Source organism: Kwoniella europaea, chromosome 1 (assembly GCF_036810445.1).
Source record: "Kwoniella europaea PYCC6329 chromosome 1, complete sequence".
NCBI classification, from domain to species: domain Eukaryota; kingdom Fungi; phylum Basidiomycota; class Tremellomycetes; order Tremellales; family Cryptococcaceae; genus Kwoniella; species Kwoniella europaea.
In genome coordinates, this window is record NC_089487.1 from 3,141,591 (window position 1) to 3,158,269 (window position 16,679).

The 16,679-nt window shown below is 48.2% G+C and overlaps 3 protein-coding genes across 3 annotated transcripts; 1 reads left to right on the plus strand and 2 right to left on the minus strand.

Moving 5' to 3' along the window:
- Positions 1–1,913: 1,913 nt before the first annotated feature.
- V865_001189 (uncharacterized protein) lies at positions 1,914–5,222 on the plus strand (the record flags this gene model as incomplete). The annotated part of the gene is made up of 4 exons (XM_066225012.1): positions 1,914–3,320; positions 3,370–3,478; positions 3,530–3,985; positions 4,081–5,222. 4 exons carry the CDS (start codon positions 1,914–1,916, stop codon positions 5,220–5,222), a joined length of 3,114 nt encoding a protein of 1,037 aa, XP_066081109.1.
- A 154-nt stretch (positions 5,223–5,376) lies between these two features.
- Positions 5,377–10,349, minus strand: V865_001190 (uncharacterized protein; the record flags this gene model as incomplete). The annotated part of the gene is made up of 6 exons (XM_066225013.1): positions 5,377–5,908; positions 5,961–6,130; positions 6,174–9,102; positions 9,155–9,896; positions 9,949–10,180; positions 10,236–10,349. 6 exons carry the CDS (start codon positions 10,347–10,349, stop codon positions 5,377–5,379), a joined length of 4,719 nt encoding a protein of 1,572 aa, XP_066081110.1.
- Positions 10,350–10,673: 324 nt separating this feature from the next.
- V865_001191 (uncharacterized protein) lies at positions 10,674–16,478 on the minus strand (the record flags this gene model as incomplete). Its single annotated transcript, XM_066225014.1, has 18 exons — positions 10,674–10,810; positions 10,867–11,176; positions 11,237–13,657; positions 13,711–14,040; positions 14,093–14,224; positions 14,274–14,370; positions 14,432–14,515; positions 14,567–14,620; positions 14,670–14,740; positions 14,804–14,812; positions 14,868–14,966; positions 15,018–15,128; positions 15,185–15,313; positions 15,361–15,429; positions 15,480–15,516; positions 15,566–15,668; positions 15,722–15,861; positions 15,940–16,478. The coding sequence occupies 18 exons, from the start codon at positions 16,476–16,478 to the stop codon at positions 10,674–10,676; spliced, it is 4,872 nt and encodes a 1,623-aa protein (XP_066081111.1).
- Positions 16,479–16,679: the final 201 nt, after the last annotated feature.

The window sequence follows — 16,679 nt, forward strand, 5'->3', positions numbered from 1 at the left end:
TTGTGCATTGCAGGCCACAGACTTTTCTATCAATGGACCATTAAATATCTGACCAGTAAAACATGAGCCACGTTATCACGATCGTCCATTGCTTCAAGTCTCTGTGGTCTCTTTCCTCTATGGCTTTTGTAGGAATGAAGGCGGGCGTCGTTGCACCACTTCTGATAAGGTATGGAGCAGTCAACCAAAACCACGTTGTTCAGGCCACACGTTGTTGGCTTGAATGATATGTCTCGGTCCATACAAGTCTCATGTGAACTTCAAACCTCAGCGCCCGCGAGAGTGCTCCCGTCGTGATGAATCTTTGGCCTTCACCTCCTCCACATGTCATCACTATATACAACTGAACTCCTGAGCAGTAGATCTCGAGAGGATTGAGAATGAAATCACGAATGTTTAAGCCAATAGCCATGTAGCATCAGGTGAGTTTCGAACTTGAAACTACCTTGTACCCAGACGCAGACCAGCATGACGTGGATGGCTCGCAGTCGTCGCTGGCGGACTGTAAGTACGCTACGAGATCCCGTCCTCACCGTATTGCACCCCGAAGTACCTATTGGAGGTCGGTGCCGGTTTCATAACATGCTAACTCATAACCATCCTGTCCTTGTATCCGACATGAATATCGTCATGGTAGGAGGATCTCCCTACTGCCCATACGCAATCAATTGTATCTAAGGGAATGATCGACCGGGTAGACACAGACGCCACTGTTCTGTCGAATTTGAGGTTGACCTTGCTTGGCTGCAGTGGGCCAGACTGTGAACGAGCGAGTCAATGGCCGTTGTGCAAGTCAAATGCAATTGTAATTTGATTCACCTACCCATTTGTGTGTCACCCGATCGATCACCGACTCCCACGATTCTGACATGAGGAGTGCGTAACCGACGTCATATGGACGATCGGAGAAATACACAACAGCCATGTGGCACAGGGATGAGAGGAGAGGAAGGTGTATCAGGGTATCGGACGAGACGGAACAAGTTTAAATAGATTAAAAGAACAGAGCAGAGTTTGAGATATACGGGGTTTGAAAAATGATACAAGGGAGAAAACAGAAACAGGTTAGTACCACACTCATACGCTGACACCCCCACCCACGCCCGTACCATGACCTCCATGCATACAGCAAGTAACATACGGGTGCAGCACATGCACAGGTCAGTCGTAGGCATGGTCTCAGTTGCAAAGTTGATTAATTCCCACACACCGACCACAGTACGTCTCACAATCGTCATCACCATGGCCTGTCTGTCATGCATCGCTGGAATTGTCATGCAGTAGCGAGTAGTATGCATGTAGATCTTTCCGGTGCGAGTTAAAAAAGCCAACAGGACCGCAGAGAGAGAGAAAAGCGAGAGTGAGTAGTAAACTAGGAGAGTTTATACCCCTGAGTGAGAGCGAAAAGGTCAATGTCCGAGAAGGAATACCCTGTGTACTGTGTAGATACAGTGGGGGGTTGTTTTGCATATGCTGTAGCAGATAGCAACATAGTGACAACACACCACGTACTCTGCCTAGACCATACATACCATACACTCCACCTTTTCACCCTTTTCACCTTCTGATCATCGACCCAACCATCTCACTCATTCTTTCACCTCTCTCTCTTTTACACTCTTACACATACTTTCACACATACACCAATACAAAAGCATATACTCTCAAAAGCGTTATCACACCATCATCAGCTCGTACCATAATACGCAAGCACGCACACTCCATCCATATACGCCATTGCCAAGTCTCATCCTGGTTGAGATTGAGACATCCAGCACGAAACGCTCAATCAATATAATACAACACCATTTCAATCAGCATAGTCACAGTTGATACCACAGCATACGAATCAAGCAGCAACATCCTATCTGTCGTCTCCCCATCTCCTTTGCACTAGCGACCCCGACGACACGATGTCACAAATCAACTCTCAACGTCCTCCTCCCGCTCCACTACATAACAACACAGAGTCCAATAACGGACAGCCTTCTAACAACGGCAGCTCATCAAATGTCCCTCGCAACCCTCCACAGCCTAACCAAAACGCTCAATCACCCCTCGATTGGGCAAACTTTATAAACTTTCAGACACCTCCCGTAGCTAATGCTCACAGCGGGACTCTTTTCAACAACCACAGGATGCCTTCGCAAGATGAGCAGTACAACAACTTTGCCCATGGCATTTCCATGTCTCGACCATCTCCCTCCTCCATCAATTTTCAACAACCCCTCCCAAGAGGATCAAACTCTTCAACAGCTTCATCTCGCCAGAACCCTCATCGACAATACAGTCAGAGTTCCACTTCATCGCAGCCTCAACTCGCCACCTATCATGTCCCTTCCCAAACACCACCGCAAGGTCCATCGCCTCGATCGCCAGCGGAACAACCGATGATTGGGAAAGGCAAATCACCAGCTACAAAATCATCTGAGACTCAAGATAATGGTCTCTCCCTCGACCCCTCAGCATTCTCCCGTGACATACGATTCCAGGTTCCTTCGTTTTTAACCAATCAGGTGGGTGGTGCACCCACCTTCCCGCCTGGTGGTGAAGCTTGGAGCGGGTTCAGCGGAGCCAACTTGTTTGGCTCAGATATAGGCCAGCTCACCCCTGGTACCATCTTCTCCAATGCCTTTGGTATCTCGAACAACAATAACTCTGAGAATCAGCAACCCTATTGCGATAATAATGGGAATATGCAGAACATGGGTGGTTATGTCAACGAGAACGCCGGGTGGGAGCAGTGGAATCACGATCAGAATAAGAACGACACAAGTAACAACAATAACAATCTCGGCGCGATGTTCTATGTCAATCCAAACCCCAGTCCCAGCATCCTTGCTTCGCGTAACCCTCCCGCCCGTGACTCGTCTCAGCGACCTCCACGAAATCAGATGCCTCCTTCGATCAACACTAACCCTCCACCGAATATGGATAACCAAGGTCAACCGCAAAGTCCACGAACAACCTATCCACACTCCTCATCCTCTGGCTCGATGCCAACTTCAGCCATACTACCTCAACAACCCACCTTCTCTCAAAGCCCTTTCGGTTCATACGACAATGTACCTTCCGCATCTGCTCCTCACAACTCTGCTAGTACCATCAACATAGCCTCTTCATCGACCGCACCTTATGCTCCACCATCGAATACCCAATCACTTCTTGCTGGACCCATGCCACCTCAGCTGACCGATGGCCCTGGCCTTTACTCCACCACGGGTTTCGACATGGTAGGCGTTTTAGCTCGAGTAGCTGCGAGAAGAGACCCTAGCACAGTACTTGGTCCCGTAGACCTAAGCTGTAGTTTCTTGGTGGTGGTGAGTTTACTCGTTTAACGTGCACATCTCATGCTGACCAAACTTTCAGGATATTCGACGATACGACTCTCCCATTGTCTATGCCTCTCCCAGCTTCAGCCAGTTGACTGGGTATGAACTGCCTCAAATCCTGGGTCGAAATTGTCGATTCCTACAGGGTTAGTCATACTGCTTGTTGGTAGATGTACATCGCTAAATCTCTGTCATAGCTCCTGATGGCGAAGTCGTCAAAGGTTCAAAGCGAAAGTACACCGACAATACCGCTGTAGCCCACCTCAAACGAATGCTCAACGCCGGTAAAGAATGTCAAGCTTCTCTTATCAACTATCGCCGAGGTGGTGTCCCGTTCATCAACTTAGTCACGGTGGTGCCAATTCCGTGGGACGGCACGGATATCGTCTATCACGTTGGGTTCCAAGTGGATTTGGTCGAGCAGCCCAATGCCATCTTACGGAACATGAGGGATGGAAGTTATCAAGTCAATTATACCGTTTCAAATCCTCCCGAAAAGCCTTTGAGACCCCCTGTCAGAGAGATAGGTCTCACTGGTCTTAGTGGCGAAGTGATGGAAATCATGGGACAGAGGGTAAATACTCTAAGCAGCGGTTCAGGAGAAGAAGCTGGCCGAATGGAGTGGCTGAAGATGGTGCTCGATAACACTGATGGTGAGTTCAATCTAACACAAGCATGTGCTAATTGGTCTTAGACTTTGTCCACGCTCTCTCCCTCAAAGGATTTTTCCAATATGTCTCGCCTTCAGTCCGACGGGTACTCGAATACGAGCCCGAAGAATTGCTCAACAAAAACATTTCTGAATTCGCCCATCCTTCCGACATCGTTCCGCTCATGAGAGAACTCAAAGATTCGACTCATGCTCCAACCGACGGTTCTTCAGCTCGTCATGTCAACCTCGTCTTCCGGATCCGACGAAAGACATCCGGCTATATATGGATTGAGAGTGTGGGTAGGCTTGTGGTGGAAGCAGGAAAAGGAAGGAAAGCGGTCATCTTGAGTGGTCGTGCTCGAGCGGTACCCGCTTTACCGTGGGATTCGATATCAAAATATGGAGGTCTAGCAGAGACTGAATTCTGGGGAAAGATCTCCTTCCAAGGTCTCGTATTACACGCTACTCACGGTGTCGAAGGTGTTCTTGGACAACCGCCCGAGGACGTCGTCGGGCTTAGCTTCTTCTCCCTTCTACCCGGCGGGGATAATGGCCCACCTGCTGCTGCTCTACTCCAATCTGATCCTTCTGCCCCTGTATCCTCCCTTTCCGCTGCCATTCGACGCGTCCTTAGTGGTGATACCCGAAACGGCGCCGTCTCTGTTCAGCACAAACTGGTTCACAAATCCGGCAACCAAGTCGATGTTCTCACAGTCATCTATGCTCCTCGTCGATCGATACCTGATGTCCCAGTCGGCCGAGGTGACGACGAAACAAGCAGCAACGCTGAGAGTGAGATATCACGCATGTCAAGTCACGATATGGCCTCGATCACTGGCATACCTCCCACCAGTCTCGTCATTCAGGTAAAATTGATGGTTTCCCCTATTCCCGGAGCCACCATACAAACCATCACCCGTGCTCGACCAGTCGTTCACGCGCCTATTTCCAACCTGTTTGAAGAATTAGAGACGACTCGTGGAACATCTTGGCAATACGAATTGCATCAGCTCCGACTGCTCAACAGACGACTCAAAGAAGACATCGCTGCGGCTAAAGCGCGTGGTGCTGGAAAGGGAAAAAACAAGAAAAGAAAGTTTGAATCATCTGTTGGTGATATGGGCCCACCAGCACTTCCATTTGCCAACTTGCATGATCAATATTCGGCTGCGCCTCGGCATCAGCTGGCTCCAGGTTTCGGTCTGGTGACACCTGGTATGGGAAATGGTTTCTATTAACAGAAATAAAAACGTTGTATGTAAATAAAAGTAACAGCTGTATATCAATAGTTCTGAACAAAGTCTAGTTGGGTTCTGCATGTAGTCATTAAACATACATATACGAGTCAAAATTATCATCTTATAACACATGCATTATATGTATAATTCAGAGTCAATCCGCTGGCAGCTCTTTACCAAGAATCGATCTGCGTCCATGGAATCTCTCCTTCTCTTTCTCTCTGATCGATGGACTTTCGGAAGCTTTACGCATAAACTGAAATGCGGTGAGAGGACTTCCTGGACCGTTGGGTGAGGTGGTGTCGAGCTTTCTTGCAGAATTTGGGGTGTGAGGTTGGGATGAAAGACTTTGGTTGGATGTGGACCGAGGGAACTTCTCCGGAGAAAGATAATTTTCTTCGGTATTTGGCAGCCCAATTGGCTTGTTTGACGGCGTCTTTTCCGAGGACGACGACGCTATGGATGCAAGCGAAGAATGCGAGTAGGACGTAGGGACAGGTCTTCCCATATATTGCGACGAGAGTGAAGCGGAGGTAATGGGTATGGGCAAATTCGATCCGAAAAGTGAACTGTTGGATGATGACGCTGAAAGACAAGAATGTCCCCTAAAGACCCCATTTTGTTGCGCCTCGCCGAATGGAGTCTGCCAAGAGTTGACCGCATCTGCAAAGTGATCCAAAAGAAACCTGGATGAGGTTGATCAGTCAGAATTCTTGAACGTAATGTTCTTCGACTCACTTCGAAAGCTCAACCCATCCTCCGCCCACTCGGACCATGACCGTACGAGATCTTAAAATCCGACAAAAACAGAGTTTCGCTCTGCCTTCCGCTCCTATCCAATATTGTCCTGACTGGTCTTTCCACTCGTCGGCACTGTTGAGACCTACTGGACGTACCGGTACGTGAACCTGCAATTTGTCAGCACGTCATCTGCATTCATGGACCACTCACATCCAATTTATTCACAACCTTGCCTATGGCCACATCAAGCTTGCTCTTGGCGTTCGGGATATATTCCTTCTTGGTGAAGTCTCGAGGTACTTTCAAGACTTGAGCCGTCACAGACCCCGAATGCATGGATAAACGCGATGGCCTGGGTAAAGAGGATTGTCTGAGCCACTTTCCAGTATCACTGGGCGTAGGCGTAGTGATCGATCCCCTTTTCGACAGAGGCGGACCAGCGCTCTTCTTCAGGCTAGACAGTCGATATCTGCTTGGAGTGTCAGATACTGCCCGTATGCGTAGACTAGTTGAAGGATTGGTGAAAGGCGATGGTATAGTATCCGTCATTGGATTCGAAGTGGACCTGGCAGTTGCTCGTGGAACGGAGCTGACCAATCGCGGCAAGCGAGAGGCGGTAGAGGTGGCACTATTGGCACGATGTGTGGTGTACGAAGCAACGCTTGGCGACCTAGACGAGACCTTGTCTGACTGGTCCGATCGATTCATTAACATTTGAAGCTCCTCCCATGATTGGGAGACTCGCTTAACTTCCCTGACCACACGTCTATCATCATTGATCTCTACGCTGGATTGTATAACCGCTTTATACGCGGATGTCGCCAGAGCCAGAAGCTTCTCTAGCTGATCTGGATCTTCCGCATCGATGGCTTGGAGCAGGTCGCTGTGAGCCTGATCACACTTTTTGATGACTGTATCTAAGCGTGCAAGCCGGTAAAGTCGAGGAATCAACAACTGCCGTTCGGCAATTGAAGCTGCAAGTGTGTTGTGTAAGGCTGAGCTGGGATTAGCCTGATCCATTTTCACATCCTGAGCCTTCTGTGATATCCTTTTCAAACTGTAATCGAGGCTCTCAGCTGTTTGAGTATCGGGTAGCCGCTGTAATCTAGGCGTTTTCGTCAGATCCTCGGACGATGGGTTGACTATGGATTCCAGATTTAACCTGTCTAAATCTGTCTGGAGTTGGCGAGTCTGGTCGACCGGACTGGCTGATATGTTTAGGTTTGAGGATGATGACGGACCAAATATGTCATCAATTTGTTCGATTGGGACTTGCGTCTTCGGGCTAAGTCGAATTTTGCTTTTATCTTTGAGCAAAGCTTGCATTTGATCGATCTCAGAGAGGACCGTTTGGACAGCAGAAGTTGCTGGACCCACAGTAGAGTCCCATTGTTTCCCATCCAACGTATCGCGATCAGGCTCTGGATTATCTTTGATGCGAGATTTCAGTTCTTCAAGGGCATCCCTACTGGCTGTTTGATGTTGAAAGAAGATTGAGCTGTATCGCGCTTTGAGGTCTGCGGCGTTGCAAGTTGCCGATCCACTCGAACATCCAGCATCCATTTGTTGATCGAGCCTTGCGATGTCTTTTTCTGCATCTTTTCGTAAAACTTGCCATTGGGAGACAACAGTATCAATGTGAGCAGCGGCTTCGTGGCATCTTCGTTCCCAACATTCGTTTTTGTGACGGCGGAGTAGAGCTTTGCAGTTGTTGATCTCGGAAGCAAGTCTCAGGCTACTCATGTTGATGTGTCTCCGCACAGCTAGATCAACCGCAGACTTGTTTATTGGCTGATGTAATTCCTCCGTTTTGACATGTGAAGGCTTGACAACCGTTATTCCATCTGCTCCGAAGTGGCCATTTCCAGGGTCAAGTGTTCCAGTGGTATTGGCTAAAAAAGGGATTCTTCCTGCCAGTGTCGACTCCCATTTCATGAACTCTTGTTCCAATTTATCCACCTGTCTGGACTGATTGTCGAGTTCCACGTCCATGGTAGGGTCCGAAGCTGCTAATACTTGCTGTATCGCTTCCACTTTCTTGTGCAAAAAAGTTTCATCTTCTTCCGCTGATCGGATTGCGTTTGCTTGTATGATTACCCGTTCCATCAAGTTTATGGATTGATGAAGATGTCGTTCCTTTTCATCAAGATCGGATAGCTGTTCTCTGAAGTAGCTCCACAAGATCGGGAAGGTCTCCTGAGCTTGAGGAAAGCGTCGAAACAGAGACTGCGAAGGAACTCGTACCTCTGTCTTCGACCGTTGACTTATTGCAGAGACTTCTCCCTTGAGTAAATCCGCACTCACTGCTTCCGAAGTCGGCCATGCAGATCGCTGTGTGCTCAAGGAGACTTTTCCCTGCAAGGCTGCAAGACTCGATTGGATTGCGGTGACAGAAACAATGAAAGGATGCGATGCAGAGAGAATCTCTTTACGCTCTTGAGCTGTTGTGACACCTGCTGCTGCAGCTATACACAGCTTCATAAGGTCTTCAGATTGTTTACCGGCATGTTCGATCAGATCGTCGACGACTGAGATTGGGTCAAAGCCATGACAAGATTGTTGCAAGAGGTGCTGATATCTGACCACCGCAAGTGAGAGTTTCTGCGAGAGTGTTGTTCCTTCTTCGATCTGCTGCTGAGCTTTGGTGATCCACCCAGGCACCTCTTGTGCCCACTCTACGAATGAAGCGGAGAGACTTAGTGGGTCGTCCAAGTCAGGCGGGATCGCAGTACCGTCGCCATTTGACAGGATGTGGGTAGCATTTTCTAACGTAGCTGCAATGCCCGTTGCAGTCGAACTCTGCGCCAGTATAACATCCCTCGATCTTGCCAACCTCCCATACCTTTCTACACCGATCTGACAGGTCTTCAAGGAGCTTTGTGCCTGGTTGTAGGCTTCAGTAAGAGCGGCAACGACCTCTTCGTTGTGTTGATCGTTTTCTGGGTACGCTTGATGCGAAGGCTTGGGGAATGACTTATTGATCGGTACAGGAAGTCGTTTCTGCGCGTCTTCGAGGAGGTCACACATTTCACGATACCGCCCGCTTGATGCGGGCTGTTGTAGATGGAGATTGAGAATTGTCATGAGATGCTCGGCATGATGTAAGCTATCCGCAGATGCTGCGTGATGCTCTTCGGATCTGAACGGAGGATCAGTCAAAGCTCCCGTTGAGTTCGGAGCTAATGACTTACCTCTTCCAATGATCTTCTAGCTGCTTACACCAAGCTATTCTATCACCCATATCTCTGACCTTTTCTTCCACCTCATCTTGTATATCTAAGAGTTCATCGGGTACCGCTCCATTATCCACCTTTTCCGCACTATCGACCGGACCATCGATACCACCCAGATTTGAGAGTGGCCCCGCAATGTCAATCATTCGATCAAGCAAGGCACCACTGCGCTTCACCTCATTTGCCTGAAGATTCTGCTGCCGTATATTGAGATTGATCAATTGAGAGTGAAGCAGAGGAATATGAAGTGACCTTTTTGGCGTAGTATGCAATTTGGGAGATTTGTGTGATTCGGGTCTCGGCGAAGAGACCTTGGGTGAACTGGGCCCAGATGCTGACGAGCGTTCGGGAAGACTTGTCACGCAAGGGGACGGAGTTTGGGGGAGAGAAATCTGATCTATATCCATGTTTTGGATCGATTGTTTGCGTTGTGAGTTGTGATTCCGAGACCCTAGAGCCTCTATGACCGGCTGCCATCTCCCTTTGTCTCGCACAGTTTGAGCGACTTCGTCGCGTATCTTCTCAGTCTCCAAGTATATCTGCCATCGTATTTGATCCCAGCGAAGACGAATCGCGGTGAGCTCGAGAAGAGATCCTCGGTGTCGAAGAAGTGTGAGAAGACGATCAATCAAAACGATCAGATCGAGTGTTATGGAGACAAGATGGGTCGACGGGGGTGTAAGAGGTAACAGAGTTGCGGCTGTTGTGAAGGGTCAGCGCTAGACTGAAATCGTGACATAGCGAATACATACCCCGAGTTTTCTCCTTCATCCTCTCGAGGTCTCCTCCATCAAAAACCATCACTTCTGCTTCAATCCTGTCTCGTTCTTTCTGCCATTCTTTGATTTGATCAGCGGTGGGCAGTCGATAATCCGACGAGCTCTCCTTCTCCCGTATGAAAGCTTGAGGGCGGGTACTATCTCTATCGTTCGAGATCAAGATAGGATGTATGAAGGGGTATATGGGTGGTACATCTTCCAGAGACTGCAAGCAGCATTCGTTAGCAACCAAAATACTGGCCTACCTGACATCTACATACCTTCAGCTTTGCTTCAAACCACCGTCGCTTCTCCAGAAAGTCTCGCAACTCCTGCGCCTCTTCTGGGAGCAGATCCCTCAGCTCATCGTCCGCATCCTGACTGCGCTCAATCATTGTACCCCGAGGATGTCAGCTATGCTGTTGCATACTTTCGACATGTACGATATCAAGTACCCAAAGTATAAAAGGCATGTTCTGAACGTGTTGTTGACATATCTCACGTCACGTGATTCGAAAACAACCACCACCATGCTATCTGATGAAACTACTTCTGTCAATCCATTCATTTTCATTCGTTGTATATACATGCAGGGAATATAGAATCTTTAGTACCAAGCTCAGGCAGGAGACCGAATAAAGAGGAAACTAAACACACTTCCGCACTGCGGGATAATCATGAAACAGAGAAACAAGAAACATTGTAGGAGGGTCAACCACCTATGGCCGACGCTGCCTGGGCACCGATCTGACACTCTGAGTCGCTCGAAGTGGTACCTTGGGAGGTGTAGCAGGTGCTGCGGTACTCTTCTCGGGTGATTCGAACATCGCTTTTGCCTTGTTGACTTTGCTACTTTCTACGATCAAGCTTGATCAGCAACTGCACTTCAGCTATAAGGGAAAACCAACTCACCAGTAAGTCGATCGATGTCATGCTCAATCGTAACCCTCCTTCGAGTTCTAGACGAAGAATTGCTAAATTGAGTGGGATGCATGGGAAGTGGACTTGGGCTGGTTGGCAACGCAAGGTTACGAGCAGTGAAAGTGGATACCAGACCCTTGGCGTTGGGCAACGCAGAGGGCATTGGAGAATGAGAGATGGAATGGGATTTTCCATGACCTCGAGGGGAGCCAGTTCGTACCGGTAGAGGCGAAGGTGATGGTACAGGTGTATGATTATCGTTAGTGAGCAATCGGACGATCTCTCTCTGTTTTTCCATTTCCTATGAATTGAATCAAGAAGTCAGCTCCGTTTCCGACGCATTTCCGAAAACATCACTCACTTTGCCCCACCTCTCGATCTTCTCCCTTTGCTCATCGATAATCTCCTTCTGGACCTCAATGATCTTCTCTAACCTATCGATCTCCTCCTCCTCTCTTCCTTTCAGCATAGCTAACGAGGCATCTCGTTCCAACGCACCAGTGCCGCTGGAAACGCCACGTCTGGAACGAGATCTTAAGCTATCAAGTGCCGTCGCCGACATATCTTTGTCAATGCCGTGACCAGGACCAGGAGCTGAGTGACGTAATCGAGATGAGATGGAGGTGGTGATGGTAACTTCAGATCTGGATTTGAGGTCGTGCAGTTCGGATGATAGTTGATCGAGCTTGATACGTTGAGCTTCAAACTCCATTTTCACATCTGAAGCCTCCTTTTGAGCAGTCTTCAGAGCTTGACGGAGGGACAGGGACTCTGCTTCGAGAACATGCTGAGCTGCTTCATGCTTGTTGACCAATTCGGATGACACCTTGGTGAGGTGAAGCTCCGCTGCCTTTCGGGCGTTGGTTTCGGTCAAAAGCTGTTCTTGCAGTTCAGACAAATGCTTATTTTGTGATGACGATTGAGCAATCGTTTGCTCGGCTTGTGCGGCGGTCAGAGCTAGAGCGTTAAGCTCCTGCTCCTTCAATTGTAAAGCAGTAGTCGAAGTCTGCAGATCTTCTGTCAGCTTCAGAAGCCGTTTCTCTAGATCCTCCCTGATCGACATAGCAGCTGAAAGATTATCATCCTTTTCGTTGAGCTTCGAAGTTAAGGTTTTCAGCTGAGTTGTGACCTCATTGAGCTGTTGTCGAAGATCCTCCTTCGCAGAAGTCTCATCCGCCAACTTCTTCTTGAGAGCGTCTTCATCGAGATTCGCAGCTACCTCCTTCTCTTTCAAATGCGACAATTGCTTTTCAATCTCCTCTCGAGCTGCCACTTCAGCATTTAATTTCCTTCTAATTTCCTTCACGCCTTGCAAGTTTGCGGCACGTTGATCAGTCAACTGCTGAACTCGCTTCTCTGCTTCACTCCTTAAAGACCTTTCCTGCTCTATGAGCTGATCCTTTTCCTTCACCTCAGCAACAGCTTGATCTCGAGCTTGAACCGATTCTATCATCCCCTTCTCAGCTTCTTGTCGAGCGGCACATTCGGCTTCTAGTCGCTTCTCTTGGATCTCGAGATCTTTCTGAGCTGTAGAGAACTTCTCTCTGAGATCCTGCAGAGATTGGTGTGTTGTGTCGAGGTTTACCGAGGATTGAGCAAGTTGTCGGGTCAGATCGTCCAGCTGAGCTTGCAACGCTGTGCGGGTAGCGATTTCTGCTTGAAGCTGCTGTTCGGCGCCGCCAGCTGCGACCATTCGAGATTGAAGGTTATCTCGTTCCTTCTCGATAGCAAGTTTGGATTCAGATTCCCGTCGGAGCTGATCTTCTAGTTGGCCATTGGCTTTCGCAACATCTTCCAGCTTTCCAGAAAGTCCGTTGACCTGCTCTTGGATTTTCCTTTCCCTTTCTGAATTTTCCGCAGAAGCTGTTTTGAGACCATTCACTTCTTGATCTAGTTCCTCCTTTCTCTGCTTCTCTTTTAGTAGCTCACCCTCCATCTCTACCCGCATCCTCTCCCAAGAGAGCTTATCTTCGTCCCTTTCTTTTCTTAACCTTCCAATCTCCTCTCGCAATTCAGCCAAGACTTTCGCTTCGTTCGACATAGCTTCTCGCTGGAATCGATCGAGATCAGCACGAGCTTCTTCCGTTTGGCGCTCAGCAAGTGACTTCTCGGTTCGCAGTGTGGCCATCTCAGCTTCGAAAGTCGATTGGGAAGCTGATTGTTCGTTGATTTGAGATTGCAAGGTGGAGATAGTGGCTTCGTACTCATTTGCTTTGAGAGAAGCGGTCTGCAGCTGAGCCGCATATTCGGTTTGCTGGTGATTGAGTTTACTGATTTCACCATTCAATTTTCCCAAATCGGCATCCTTCTTTTCTTCCAAAGCAACGGATTGAGCTTTGAGGCTATCAAGCTCAGCCTTCAACTGATCCTTCTCTTGCTTCGTCTGTTCCACTAATTTCTGTACTTCATCTAACCTGACTTGATCCTCAATCACAAGCTCTTCCCTACTGTTTCTAAGATCAATCACTTTATTCTCCAATTCATCGATCTTCTTGGCTTTATCTTCGATTGTAGAGACGAGTTCCGTACGGGTACTTTCCAATTGCGAATTTTGATCCTTGAGATCGGTCTCGGTTCGTTGAAGGGTTTCCTGGGTGGATGCGAGAGCATCAAGAGCCTGACGGAGTTCGTTTTCGAGTGAAGCGACTTTTGCGTCCCGGTCGGATAATTGAGAAGCTCGCGAAAGAGCAGATGCGAGATTTCGGTTGGCAAGTGATAACTCCTCTTCCTTAGCAGCAAGATTTCGCCGAGCAGCTGCTAACGCCCGATCTTGTTCAAAGTTCTGGGGGAAAGACATGATCAGCTCCTGCCCCACCTGATTATAAATCCGCTTACCTTGGATACATCGCCGCCAGCGGCTTGTTTTAACGCCCCGATGATTCCAGGCATTTCCTCTGACTCTTCTGTCAACCTGCTCATACCACTTATCGCTCTTCGATCGACCGTCTTCTTAGGTGTGCCTAAGCCGATTCCCAATCTGCCCGTGCCGGTGGACACTATCGCGGAGAAATCACTGATCCTTCGTCTCTTTGGTTTGGGAGGTGATAAAGGTAGACCAGCGCCGCATCTTGGCAGTTCGGACGTGAGAATTTCTCCATTCAGTTTGGACAACTGAGCGACCAATCTGGTTTTTCTAGCTTCCATTGCGGCGACAGAATCGGCAAGCTAAGAATGGAGAGTCAGGACGTGATATAGACTGATCATGCGATTCACTCACATTGGACGATGGTTCAATCTGAGGTTCCACCTTCGGTAAACTTTCACTTCTGGTAAGAGTGGCAAGCCTTGACCTCAGGTCCTCTATCTCCTGATCCTTAGCTTTGATCAAAGCGCGTTCCGATGATTGCAGCTGGTGGTTGGATCAGCATGGATGCTGCCATCGTTTTAGGAGTACTCACGACGTTCTTCTTGGCATTGGTCTTCACTTGCGAACAACGGCCGGCAAATTTCAGTGTTTCCAGCGTCTCGCCACAGTGTTCTTCTTCGGCTGACATGCTGTACAATATTTGGGTCAACGCTCTACTCCCATATGGCATAATAAAAACCATGAACTTACGTGCAGATGACACAGATATTTGAATCACCACCAAGCGCATTCTCGAGCAGATGTGTGAGTTTCGAGTTTCGATATGGGATATGGCTGAAGGAGTGTCAGCCACATTGAATGCCTCTCTGGACCAAAGGAACTTACGTCGCCTTGGTCTTCTCGGTAAGCTTATTGATGACTTCTCGTAAAGCGAGCAAACTACATATGGGGATCAGCGGACTGGTCTTTGTCTTTCCACTCAGCTTACCTCTGATTGATATGTTTCCCTTCTCCTCGTCGCTCGGAATCGGAGACAGCTTTTTCAGATCCGGCAAGATCCTAACAATGCGTACATCAGCTATAGTAGACTCTCTTATTCCGTGGTTTCCCATGATAACTTACGATCAGATTCTGCACATAATGAACGGTCAGCATTATCACATTTCCGCTTACGTCCCGTACGTACCAGTCGAGATAACCTAATATCATCATCTCCGTCACCATCCCTAGGTCTTGACTCGATAACGATGGTGAAAACACAGTGAGATCGAGAAGAGCGTTCGTTCTAGTATTGATCGTTAGCTGACATTGGCTTGGTGGAAAGAGCTCAGCTCACCCAATCAGTTGCCCCTATACTTCTTTGAGCGTTTCCTTTTTCCAGGAGATCGATGACATCCTGCGGTGTAGATACTATCTCTTCGACTAGCGGATCGACGTAGACTTTCCCCTGATATGATCAAATACGGTCAGCGAGGCTGTAAGATACGACGGTTGCACACTCACCTTGGCGTAGTGTATCGCAGGCTTCTCGTCATCTTTGAGCGGTCCTTTCTTGAAGTTGAGAAGATCACGCAGTGTCTCATTGTAGATTTCGATGTATGATACTCGCAACAAGAACGCTCGTTCGGTGTCCTATGGGATTATCAGGTATGATTCGTTCACTCAGCTATATTACTTACAGCAGTAATAGCATCGAATACACCATCCACAGCACAGGGTATGATACCCAATTCATCTGAGGTTCCAGTCTGTAACGCATGTCAGCATAAAAACCAAGATCACCTGTTAGTTAACCCACCATCGTGAAAGACTTTCCACTACCAGTTTGACCATACCTATTAAGCAGAGTCAGCAAGCTACCTGCGGGCTCGGCTTAGGACTCACGCAAAGATGGTACTATTGAACCCATGCATCGCCTTGTCGACTAATGGTGCCACTTTGTCTCCATAGAGCTCAGGTGTGGTTGATGGATATTGAAGGAGTTTATCTATGTGCGTGCGCTAGTCAGACATATGATCGAGTCCGACAATGAGAACTTACCAAACGTATATGTATATCCATCCTCTCTCCCCGCCTTTCCACCTCGCTGCTTCACTTTTGGATGTTCATCTGACAATGATAAAGAGGTAGGTGAGATATCGTATGCTATGTTTGCGAAAGGGTTCTTAGTCGGTTTGATCCTGCAAAGGAGAACCGGTTTCAGCTTTGTCTCTCACTTGATTCAGAGATAAGATTAGTAGATTGAGTTATGGACTGACCTAACGCAGACTACCACTTTATCACTTGAGCTGGAGGAATAAGCTGCACTTCTGGAAGAGAGTATCTCTGATCTTGTTTGAGGCGTCATCAACATAGAAGCTGAAGAGGAGCTCTCTGCTATGGTCGCTGGTTCACTCATGTCTGCTATACTTTTACTACTCTTCACTTTCGCTTTCAATCCTCCTTCAGCTGAAGCTCCCGCTCTGGCATTGGCAGCAGCAGCTAATCTTTCTTGCAGAGTCATCTTCTTCTTTGACTTTTTGCCTGTTGAAGGTGGCAAAGGTGCTTCTACAGGATTGATGATCTTCCTCTTCGGCGTTATCTGAGTTGTATCCTCCTGTTCATTCTCGGATGATGCGGCTGAAGAGGAGACATCACCCCGATGTATACGCTTACGTGACTTTGTTTTCGGCATTTTGGATGGGGAGGAAGGTTGCATGATACTGGATTCGGGAAGGGCGGGTGGTAAACCGACGGCGAGAGAAGGGGATGACGGTTGAGGGGATAAAGTTCTGTGTCTGGTTGGGGACAATGACATTTATCGGTAGTAGTGTTCGATGGATCTGAATAGGACCGACATTAGTAGTGAGTTGACAGTCGGAACAAGAGATGGATAAGAGTGGTATCGTCAAATGTATATGGTATATGGTATATGGATAGAAGAGTGAGTATATGAGCTGACAGGTTGAACCAACATCTACTGTTAATTGTCTAATGGAATGTCCGAATCTCGTTTGTT